The 12,074-nt window shown below is 45.4% G+C and overlaps 1 protein-coding gene across 3 annotated transcripts; it reads left to right on the top strand.

Moving 5' to 3' along the window:
* Window positions 1–283: 283 nt before the first annotated feature.
* map3k8 (mitogen-activated protein kinase kinase kinase 8) lies at window positions 284–7,499 on the top strand. 3 transcript variants are annotated; one of them, XM_084703895.1, is made up of 8 exons: window positions 284–593; window positions 1,117–1,453; window positions 1,844–2,014; window positions 2,820–3,081; window positions 4,526–4,632; window positions 5,308–5,460; window positions 6,247–6,493; window positions 6,602–7,499. In XM_084703895.1, the coding sequence occupies exons 2-8, from the start codon at window positions 1,136–1,138 to the stop codon at window positions 6,724–6,726; spliced, it is 1,383 nt and encodes a 460-aa protein (XP_084560021.1). In that variant the 5' UTR covers window positions 284–593; window positions 1,117–1,135; the 3' UTR covers window positions 6,727–7,499. The 3 variants fall into 3 exon arrangements, with proteins under 3 accessions (XP_084560021.1, XP_084560022.1, XP_084560020.1); XM_084703896.1 differs by lacking the exon at window positions 284–593 and having other exon boundaries at window positions 916–1,453; window positions 1,847–2,014; XM_084703894.1 differs by lacking the exon at window positions 284–593 and having other exon boundaries at window positions 928–1,453.
* The last annotated feature ends 4,575 nt before the right edge of the window (window positions 7,500–12,074 follow it).

The raw sequence follows: 12,074 nt of genomic DNA, 5'->3' as shown, positions 1-12,074 counted from the left end.
ATTATGCCAAAGCGTAATAGTCAGAGAGAGAGCGAGAGAGAGAGCGAGAGAGAGAGCGAGAGAGAGAGCGAGAGAGAGAGCGAGAGAGAGAGCGAGAGAGAGAGCGAGAGAGAGCGAGAGAGAGAGCGAGAGAGAGAGCGAGAGAGAGAGCGAGAGAGAGAGCGAGAGAGAGAGAGAGCGATAGAGAGAGAGAGAGAGAGAGAGAGAGAGAGAGAGAGAGAGAGAGAGAGAGAGAGAGAGAGAGAGAGAGAGAGAGAGAGAGAGAGAGAGGATGAAAAGTAATGCAATAGCTGTCTGGACCAAATATGCATGGGCCAAGTCAAGGAAATATTGGGGAAATACATTTGTATTAAATGGAAGTTGATGAACTGCAAGTCGTAGAAAACGATCGAAAGAAATCGGGCTGTCTCTTGTCGGGGAAGTAATGGAAAAGGAAAACGAAACACACAAAATATGTCTTCCATAAAACACCCTGACGTTCGTCACAGTGGTTGCACTTCCTCTCTTCTCAGTTCCAGACTGCTCAGTTACTGAACTCTCACATACGCAATGGAGTGAGCATAATCGGACCCCTGATAAATAAACAGACCAAGGTAAGTGCTACAGAAATTGTATCTTGTCTTATCTTATTATCCTATTCTGGGTTAGTGTATTACAGTAACCCATGGACTAAATCACGTAAACTGTATCGCTTAGTTTTTTAACGCATGCTTCGAAGTTATGAATAAGACCGATGTATCGCTTAGTTTTTCAACGCATGTTTTGAAGTGTAGCATAAGACCGGTGATAGGCTATATCATTGGCTGTGCAAATCATTAACTCTATGGTGCAAATGCAAGGACTGGATACTGTTCCGTGTGCTTACCAACTCCATGTTTGGATACGGAGAAAATAGGGGGACACTCAGGGGCTTCCCAGCTTGTTGTGAAATTCCCTTAATTTGCATGGGAATCCAATTCGTTTGCCTGTGCTCCTCCTACTACAGCTGTAGTTGCAGTCGGAGACAGGTAGCGCGTCAGTTGGGCCAACACTCCTGCATATTGAACATGTTAAGAACAATCGTTGTGAAATGGGTAAATCTCTGTGTTGAAACTAATATCCCGTATCGCTTTCTAGAACCGGGCAAATAATCAAAATGGATTACAAATACGACAACTCCGGAATAGAACTCCTGATGGTGCACATGAACCTAGAGGACATCATAAACGCGGTGGAGAATCTTTATAACGCCGAGGAAGAGGACACAGAGGAGTCTTTTGACGAGGGTATGTCCCAGGAAGAGATCTACGAGCACGAGGAGACTATGGATTCAGGGTCGAGTTGCCAGGGCAACGGCGGTGGCGTGCGCTACGGGACGGTGACGGACCTGCTGTCTTTCGTCAATCTAATCTCTGACATGCAGCTGGATGCGCTGCAACACCTGCCTGAGGAGATGGGTGTGTTGCTCAACAAGGTGAGACTTGAGAGAATCTATAGTTGTCCGATTGTGTACCACCACAATAGCATTATGCAGGCTACATGAATCAGAATCAGAAAGGGTTTTATTTGCCATGAAAGTTTGCACAGACAACGAATTTACTTTGCCAGGAATGTGCATACATTAAACATATAGGAATCCTCAAACTTGAATATGTCATCTAACTATACTAAAGGCACAAGTCTACCTAATACTACTAATAAACAATATAAACTACCCAAATACTTAACAATATAAAACATGTTTTATACATGTTTGAATTCACTTGCTCAAATGTTCAAGTATGTGCATAATGTATTTGTAATAGACTTTGCCAACTTTTATAATGCCAGAGTCAAATCATTTCAACGGGTGTTTTGTTGACAGAAGGACATGGCTCTCAGGAACAAGCGCTACCGCATTGGCATGGATGTGCTTCTTTTTCCATGGAAACTGACGTACAAAAATCCAGGATCGGGCTTGGTGCCAAAAGGCTCGTTTGGGAAAGTCCACCTCGCCCAGGACACCAAGACCAAGAAAAGAATGGCTTGTAAACTGGTGAGTTCAGCCAAGGAATGCCTGGCATGTTTGATTAGTGAGGTAAAAGTCCAAGTCTGCCAGGAATCCTCTCGCCTGCTGAACAGCATCATCTTTAATCGCCAAGCAAACAGTAAAAGCGGTGAACAGTGTTGGCAGGGTTCCAGGTACATCCAGTTTTTAAATGTCAGGTGACTTATGCACAAGAACAAACTGAAACCCATTGCATTTACACTGGAACTGAAGACAAAAAACACTTTATTGTTGTGTAACACAGAAATGACTCTGAAGCCAGTCGAGAAGGAACAACAGCAAGGGTGAAAAATTCATACAGGAAACTCTACAGAAAGCCCCTTGATACTTAGGGATGACAAACAGATGGTGTCTTGGGGACAAAAATCCCTTACAGTCATTCAGTTGTAAATACAGATTCAGGTTTTACATCAACAGTCTCCAATCCTCAGCATTCGGTATCTACGGGCAGTGCAGTGGTCTTAATTTGATTTACAAAGGGGATTTTTTACTCACAGGATGGGAGTGTCTTCCTGTTCTGTCTCCAGCTTGGTGGGTTTGCAGTGTAGTAAACATGCAGAGTGACCACACCAGTGAAAAGGGAAAGTTGACTTGCCTTTGAAAAATACCAACTGCCCCTCCACACCATAAAGGGTTGACTCCTCTCTGGCCTAATAGCAGTTTACCTGGTGCATTCAGATAGTTTTCCCTGTTCCTTCTAAACCATAGACTAGTGTTATCGACAATAGACTATAGCTAATGGGATTGAATAAATGGCGTGCTGTAAACAACTTCCATGTCTTGTTTGACCCAGATCCCCATACAACACTTCAAGCCCGCCGACGTGGAGATCCAGGCGCGGTTCCGTCATGAGAACATCGCTGAGCTGTACGGCGCGGTGCTGTGGGACCAGAACCTGCATCTGTTCATGGAGGCGGGCGAGGGCGGCTCCGTCCTGGAGAAGCTGGACAGCTGTGGGCCCATGAGGGAGTTTGAGATCATTTGGGTGACCAAGCATGTGCTCAGAGGCCTGGAATACCTGCATTCCCACAACGTCATCCACCACGACATCAAACGTACGTCGACAAGATGGAGCCCCCCCCCCCCCTCCCTCCCGCCCACCCACACACACACACCCACACACACACACCCACACACACACACCCACACACACACACCCACACACACACACACCCACACACACACACCCACACACACACACCCACACACACACACCCACACACACACACCCACACACACTCCACCCCCACAGACCACGACTGTTCTGTTGCAGCCACTGAACGTTTTTTTGCCTCTGCCTTTTTTTCCTGTCAAACATGACGTTTGACGTTGCGTACGTGGAAGGACCATATAGGGTTTCAGACATCAGGAAGCGGCGTTGTAAACACCAAAGAATTATCTCTGTCTGTCTGTCTCCTTTTCTCTTGCTCAATGTCCGTTATGACCATGTAGGGTTATCAGGGAGGTGGTGGAACTGTAGACACTACGAATGTGTTTTAATCAGATGGTAGCTGTGCTCTCCTTGTGGGGCCCTGAGAGGAACAGGATGTGGTCTGAATGTTGGTGATCGTTTCTTACCAGCAGGGCTTCTTACGGCCGCAAGCTGTGATTGGATGGAAGACAGGAAGTTCCAGGTTGTCTGGAACTCTGGAACTTTGGTTGAGACAGGAAGGCTTGAACAGTGGGTTGTGCGTCTGAGGAACCGTAGCAACACAGGGATCATATGAATCTGTGGATCTGTTGTTCAGCCAATCAGGGCTTGGCATGAAGCTGTTATGGTCTCTGGAAATTCCAGTCAGTCCCTCCTCCGGCCTGCAGAACATGCAGAGTGCTAAAGGGGGCTGAGTGAGTAACTACAAAAACAGCTTTGTGGCTGTAAAGTTTGCAATGCGTGTCCAGCTCAAAATGTCATTTTTATCAGTGAAGTAAATGATTAGGGGGGCGTGAGGTTCCACAAAGGCCTGCTTTTTATGGGTCTGCCAAAACACATGACATATGTTTGCTTTTCTCAGGAATTGTTTGGATAGTGTGCATGTTCCCTTTTCCCAGAACTCAGTAAAAAGCAATGGAGGACAGATCAGGGCAGAGATTGATTTAGCATTATTGTCACTGCCTCTAATGCCCAGTTCCTCATATCTGGTCTAATGGAGCAAAGTTGTTTCCTGATACAATACAAAAATACAATTCATTTAGTTTCAAAGTCCTTTTTTTTATGATGACGTGGCAGAATGGATCAATAGGGAAAATGTTCATGTCTACTACAGATATTTCATTGTTTGTCCAGGACTGCCAGCCAAGTAGTCACAGTTCCTACCGAGTTGATCTTGGCTGTAGGAAACTGAAACCTCCCTTTTCACCTCCACCTACTCTTCCTCTTTCTCTTCCCGCTCGTCACCTCCCCCCCCCCCCCCCCCAACCCCCTTAAGTGAACTACCTCGGTAAACAAATTGGAACTCATCACCTTTTCCCCTTTTCTTTCTTCCTCCTCTGTCCCTTTAGCCAGCAACATAGTCCTGATGTCGGACAAGGCCGTGCTGGTGGACTTTGGTCTGACAGTGCAGATGACAGAGAAGGTGTTCACTCCCAGGGACCTGCGGGGCACAGAGGTGAGTCATCCGTTCTCTCGTCTCCTCACAATGCACCTGCACAGTTGTGTTTACTGGAAGACAGGAAAGAGGTGAGTTCTCGCCAGAAACGACCTGTCTCTCATTGGTCAGAATTGAGCAAGAAACACAGAGCGTGCAAGTACAGAGACGTTTTTTGCCTCTTTGTGCAGAAGGAAGGAGGCAGGAAAATCATCACGAAGGAGAGGTGTTTGAGCAATGTGTGCTTTATTCTTTTAAATGAGGGCTATTCTAAATGATTCTAAAACCAAGCGTTGAAAAAGGCTCTCTGAGGCAAGCATGGCTACCTCTCACGACCCCTTCCAGCCCCTCCAGGCCCCTGCCTGTGTGTCTTGTCATAGCCCCTTCGTGGCCTGCCTGGAAATTCCCAGGGCAGACAGACTGAGAAAGAATGAGAGCTCAGAGGGAGAGTGAATAAAAGAAAGAGATGGCGAGTGAAGGAGAGAGTGAGTGAGAGAGAGAGAGAGCTTGGGAGCAAACAAATTGACACAAGAAGCCAGCACTACTGCCTGACCTTCGGAGGAACCAGGCTGGAATTTCCAGCTGAGTCTGAGAAAGAGAGAGATCAAAACAGTCAGTCATTGAGTGCTCTCCTAAAACCCCTAACCTTTAACATCAATTCAGACTTCTTCCATTTGCTGTATGTTCCTCTCCCAGATGTACATGAGTCCGGAGGTGGTTCAGTGTCACGGCCACGACACCAAGACGGACATCTACAGTCTGGGCACGACGATCATCCACATGCAGACAGGCAGCCCTCCCTGGGTTAGAAGATACCCACGCACCGCCTACCCATCCTACCTCTACATAGTAAGTTGGCTTCCTGCTAACTGCTTGGCAACTTGTTGTCTACTGAATGCTGTGGATCAGGCTAGACCAACTATCACATAATGTGGAATGGATTTGTCACATACTTTAACTATGCTGAAAGGAGGGGGGGAACCTGTACTACTAGTTGTTTTCAGAGTCCAATTAATATGAAGCTATGAAACAAAAACATGTAAAAGGCAAAACATAAAAGCATGACCCAGTTCCACTTTCCAGCTAGCCTAGATTCATTTTAGCACCTCATCATGTGACCTAACCCTGTAGCGTCGAACAGCAACATGATTGAGGCACGCGTATGTGTCTGTACATGCCCCCAGTTTCCAGCCAGCACTTCACTTCAGTTCAACTCTGAACAGAAGCTGCTAGGTTGTTTGGGACAGTCTTTGAACCTTATTTTACTTTCAGATTTGGATTCATAGTGACACTCTGTTCCTCCTATGCGACCTATCAGGGGAAGTGGGTTGGAGATTTTTGCACAGTCCTTGATATAAAAGAGTTCTGTGTTAAACTGGTGCAACCAGGTTTTAGACACATTGCCGGACACCTGGGGTGATGTGTGTTGTATTGAAGTTTGCATAACCTGTTTAGAGTTTGTCCCTAGCTGAAAAACTGCTGATGTGCCACAAATCTCTCTTCATATGCATCAGTTGTTCTGCTTTGACATTGTTCCTCTTTCTGATCACATCTTTTTTGTTTGGGTGATTCCCTTCCTTTCCCTGCTCCCCCTCCCCTATCCTCTTGCTCGCCCCTGCTCCCCTCCCTCCTCAGATCCACAAGCAGGCCCCTCCCCTGGAGGACATTGCGGAGGACTGCAGCCGGCCCATGCGCTCCTTCCTGGAGCGCGCCTTGGCGAGGGACCCCGCCCTGCGAAGCTCGGCCTCCCAGCTGCTGCGTGAGGAGGCCATCAATCCCCCCCGGGAAGAGCAGCCGCGCTGCTGGAGCCTGGACTCGGCCATGGAGGAGGCCTCGCACCCCCTGCTGCGCCAGCACAGCCAGCAGCCGGACACCACCCAGGGTAGGCAGGGGAGACGGGGCGCACTCACCTTGCATGCACAGTGAGGCCGTTTTACATGGTCATTCTATGACCTCAGTCTTACTGATGTTTTCTTCCGGTCTGTTCCAGAATCCTCCTTGTATTCTGAGGACTCTGGCCACACGAGGAGGAAGGGGTCTCTGTACATCGACCCAGTGGCCCTGGCTGGTTACTACAGCCTTGTGAGAGGACCCCCGGCCACGGAGTATGGCTAACACACGTTAGCGTGGCTAATAGGGCTCCTGGAGAGCACTGATGTTAGCTAGCTGAGCTAGTACGGCTATCAGACGCTAGCACGGCCAGCACACGCTAGCACGGCTAACAGGGCTCATGGAGAGCACTGATGTTCTATGGGCGCTAATTCATTTAGCATAGCAAAATGCTAATGCTTTGACCTCGCGAATTGCCCAATCAGAGCCTTTGCTGAAGTTCAGATGTATCAGAGACTGTGCTGATGAAACTGATCATGTTAGAGCAAGCCAGAGGGCACAATAAACTCTGGGCCTTGATTGGTACAATGAAATGGACCAAAGTCAAGTTCCTTTAGTTTAAAATATTGAATGATGTACTCCAGATACACATTGTTCTGATAAATGTTGTACAAGGTTGTTTCTTGTAGAAATGTTAAACTATCTTGTGTTTTAAGACTTTAAAACATTTTTCTAACCATTGTCATGTTCATATGACATGATTTGTATTGAGATGTGTTGTGGCTTGTACAAAAATTGAGTGTTTGATCTGTTTGAAGTGCTTCACAGATTTCCTTGGAATTGTTCCTGTGGAACATATTTTTTGTTTTTTTGTAATTGCTATGCAAATTATATTACACACCATGCTTTTCATCAACATATAAAGTTATAAAATGATGTCCTTTGACTTGTTGTACAGTACATCCTTGAGATGGTGTAGTAAGATTGAAATGTTCCTGTTGAATTCAGTTTGAGCTCTGTGATTGTTTTTAAATTCATTAAAATGAAAAAATCTGGCACTTGCAGTGTTTTGTTAATCTTTAAGTACTAATGGTGATCATGTTCTATGTCCAACCTACTGTTGAGGCAAACCATACTTGTATACCTGAAGAAATTGCTGCAATCATTCTATATGAGTATATATATATATATATATATATATATTTATATATAATGTTTTTCATTAGCAGCTAATCATTGTATTATTAAAATGCTGAACCAACATTTCTTGCATGCAATAAGTGAATTATCTGATTATCATATCATCATCGTCTTTCCCAGTAATGAGTGGAAAATAACGCACACTCGTGCAATGGAAGACACATGTACACCCTCATCCTAATACAGATTACTCCTATCTCATCAAGTGCCGTGATGAAACAAACATTTCACTGACAGGGTCAAACTAAGTATCTGGCAAAGGAAAGAAGTGGGTGAGTTGGAGTAGGAGGGGGAACTTTGGCTTCCACAGTAGCTTCTCACCACTGCTGTGACCACATCACAGAGTGTTTACCCCCTAACTCCCAGATCCTCTTCAGATTTAACTGAAAGGACACGACAACAAAACAATATGTCACCAATGTACATTGGTTTAAACCTGTTGAAGAGGGTGGGGCTTGTTGTTACCTAACATCTCCCCCATCAGCCAAGTTGGCGACACCCCAATACCAGACACAGAGGAAAGCAATATATATACCAACATATGTACCCGTACAGTAGCTATGAAAGAAATAAGGGATTTCTTCAGAGTTTATGTCAACTGTCTTCCCCAATGTATACTTAAAAAGTATCTGTAAAAACATGCTGTATATGACGTCGTTTAAGCATCTGACAAAATCTGTGTTGCACAAGTTTGTGTTGAAAAATATAAGTATAATGAACATGTATCAATTTAAATTAGATTAAAATAAACATTGTTTCTGTTAGGGTATGACCATGAAAGGGCAGCCAGCTGGAAAAAAATAATAAATCCTAAAATCCTACACACATTCGTGTTTACACAGTGTAAAAAAAACCGCAATGTTAAGTATTATATGTTTACATTCTAATCAGCGACTCATAGCATTGTACGTGACAACCACCGTTCTTTCTGTCTGTGACATTACTGAAGGGCAGGTAGGTTTCGATATGTTTTGAATAGAATAACACCCTATCTTGTATAGCATCCAAACACTTCCTTATCAAAGGGCCTCTCAGAATTTGGTATCTCTGGCGTCATGGTTATGTTGGAGAGATGTGGTTGGTGGTGGGTGGCAGGGATTCCCTGAACTCTTCACAACAACAATTCATACTGTGGTTTTAGGCCAAGTGTGCCTACGCGTGTGTGTGTGTGTGTGTGTGTGTGTGTGTGTTCATAGCAGATGACACATGGCCACAATGCTAGCTGCTAGGGAAGTTCATATATGCAAAACGTGTTTTGAATTGGCATGACTGATTGAACTGATTGTCTGCTATATCGTTTGTTAATTTCAGAATTACCTGTTCATCATCAGGGATCTTTCCATGGATTGGCTGATGAATTAATAAAACAATTACGAAACGAAAATGCAGGATAAACCAATATAATCTGGGGATTCCTTATTCCTCGAGAATAAAAAATTACAAACAGAAGATAAATTCAGCAAAAAAAGCATGTTCGGTGGTGGGTTATTGCCCCTATGTGGTCAGTAAGAAGTATTACACGTTTGAAAGAGACAGATGTTTCATGCCTGTCTTGTCCAGCAGATGGCAGTATGGGTCTGTCAATAAAGATAGACAATGAAAAACGTGCAAGCATTGTGTAGGTCTTTTGGTTGCGGTAACATCTTCAGGTGAAAGAACACATGTAGAGGAGAGGAAAGCAGAGTTTTAGAGCGGAGGAGAGGAGGGCTTCATCACTGTGGAAACTATTTCACCCAGTATTACACAACGCATTCAGGGACACCAACTCATATTTTAGCAATCTGTTGGTGTTACAATGAGGGCCGACAAGGAATTCAAGTTGTGTACATTTGACCCTGCACGATGGTCCTGGCAGTTAGGTCAGAAATGAGAAGCCCTTTTCACATTTCTGTGTAATATCAATATTACTGCAGGCATCACCACAGCAAGTGTTTGTCTGGTTCATATAGAAACCTGTTGGCTCGATACTGCAAGACTCGCATATCCTCCGTACACGTCTACATACACATAGAATAGAAACTTGAATATGTACAGCATAGGCGTGTTCATCTGTGACAGTATCGAAGCCTACTGACGACGTGTGTGTTTGTCGAGAGTGACAAAGTGAGAGAATCTGGGAAAAAAAAAGAGAGAATTCAACTGGCAGGTGTGAAATCCTTCACAGAGACACGTAGAGATGAGGCCCCTCCCACTGGAGCAGGTAAAGTGAGTCGTCCCAGACAGTGGTCTGTGTGGGTGTTTGTGCGTGTACAAGTGAGTGTGTGTTTGTGTATGCATGTGTATTACACTAAAGGGGTACTAGGCTTATCCAAGGCTGGACTGGAATCCACTAGGCACAATGAAGCCATTGTCTCCCCCAGAAACGGTGATCTAAACACACACACACACACACCACACACACACACTACACACACACACACACACACACACACACTGCAAGTCATGACTGCACTGTACTGAAGGATCATGGCTAACTTGTCATTCTCAGGTTTATGATTTCCATACAGTATATACTCATTCCGTGTCGCAGGTTTTGTGTGTGTGTGCCCGTGTGTGTTCCTTTTGTTTATTTGTGAGAAATGAAGTCAACGTTGAAATGCTTGAAAAAGGACAGTTGAACAGTTGTCAAATCAAAACGGGGTGATGTCTTCCAGAACCCTTTTCAGGTGGACGACCCTGGAGACTTCAGCAAGCCCTATTCAAATGAGAAGAGGTCTCCATCATCACATGCAAATATGTGTTCTCTGAGGAGCGCTGTTCCCGGCCGCTCTGACAAAGCTGTGCCTGTCTGCGCCTGGTCCCTGCCCTGGCGACCAGAACAGGCCAGCATGACAGGAGGGTATTCACCAACAGTGACATTTGACGAGCCGTTTACACAATGAAGTTCTCCTCGCCTCTCCTCGCCTCTCCTCGCCTCTCCTGTCCTTTCCTTTCCCTTCCTTTCCTCCAATCCCCTCCCCTCCCCTAGTGCCCTGACATAACATTGGCAGGGCCCAGTGTCTCTCTGGCCCTCAGTTGGGGCCTGCTGTGTTGTGAATGAACTTCTGGAGGAAGGGCATGACTCATTTCCTTGGGTTCACATTCAGAGGGTAAGGTTTGCCATACATATATTACTAATGTTTATATATGCATGGCTCACTCATATTTTGGTTTATTTTTTCCTCTTGGAAATTGGTTGGGTCTGTTGACTCCGAGGATGATGTGTGAGTGTATGTGTTAAGTGTAATTATCTATGTTTGTTTGTGTTTACAGGGTCAGTGTGTGTGTGCATGGAAGTGTGCACACAACTGAGTTTACGCGCACGTTCCTGCCTGCGAGCGCGTGTCGTGTTGAGCACGGGTACGTTGTTAGGTTGTGTGTGTGTGTGTTTGTGTGAGTGCGCATGCATATTCTCTATATTTGACTTGGCCGCGGTCGTGTTCTGGTGTCGTCTGGTTGTTTTTCTTGCCCTCTTCAGAGCCGAGGGACGAGCAGAACTCTGTGGAGCAGCTCTCTAAGAAGTGAGTTCACTTCACCCTACTCCCACCCTCCAGCCCTGCTGGCTCAAGATCTATGGGCAGAGAGAGAGAGAGAAAGAGAGATGCCCACAGGCTCTGTGTGGCTGGATGCACACCAACCCCCCCCCCCTCCGGGAAGGACTTGACATTCCTCGACCTGAACACAAGTTGTTCCCAAAGAACCCGAACACGTTCCACGTCTCCCTCGTATAACTTGGGACCGATCTGCACTTGACGGGCGCACGACTCATCTGAGAAAAGTCAATCTTGGTCGTGAAACAGCTCAAATCAGATTGGAATGCATTTCGAGTCTGACTGTGAGTCACTTTGCATGCCAAACGTTGGTTTCGCATTTAGTTCGCATTCAAACATCTACGTGCTCTTATGGTTCTTCCCTTAGGGACATCTGTTTTCACAATGTATGCTTCATGTTTTGGCTACCTGTGATCTCGTTATTATAATCAGGGATCTATGCACTTTTGTAAAACTCTTTTTTGGAAGTCGCTTTGGATAAAAACGTCTGCTAAATGCATAAATGTAAAGGTCTTTTCGTCTCTTTTCATTAGCTAGTTAGTTAGCTGTTAGCTAGCTGGCTGCACTGCCCTCTACAGCCAGGTGTCCTATTTTAGCTTAGTTAGCACAGCTTACTGCTCAGGTAACATCATCATGAAATCTGACAGCTCATCAACTCCTCTTATAAACAAATGTCCCAGTTGTAACAGTTGAGACACAGTAGCAAGCTAACTACAGTAAGGTATCTCAGGTATGCCTCTCTCTCCTTCACAACAAAGCGCTTTACTGAGAGGCGTCTTCTGTTCGGCTGCGTCAAGTATTTGAATGCAGCCTTAGTTGTCAGACGGAATGCTAGACCCTGCCCTTTAATTAGGGTGACGATCATAATCAGAGCACCTCGCCCTTCTCTCATCCTCAATCCAT

Source organism: Hypomesus nipponensis, chromosome 8 (assembly GCF_054491055.1).
Source record: "Hypomesus nipponensis isolate SF chromosome 8, ASM5449105v1, whole genome shotgun sequence".
Lineage (NCBI taxonomy): Eukaryota > Metazoa > Chordata > Actinopteri > Osmeriformes > Osmeridae > Hypomesus > Hypomesus nipponensis.
This window is presented reverse-complemented; position numbering and strand designations above follow the sequence as displayed.

Coding starts and splice junctions, on each gene's coding strand:
- map3k8 (XM_084703895.1), top strand. CDS start 1,136: ATGGATTACAAATACGACAACTCCGGAATAGAACTCCTGATGGTGCAC. Junction 1,454..1,843: donor TGGGTGTGTTGCTCAACAAG/GTGAGACTTGAG, acceptor TTTTGTTGACAG/AAGGACATGGCTCTCAGGAA. Junction 3,082..4,525: donor CATCCACCACGACATCAAAC/GTACGTCGACAA, acceptor CTGTCCCTTTAG/CCAGCAACATAGTCCTGATG.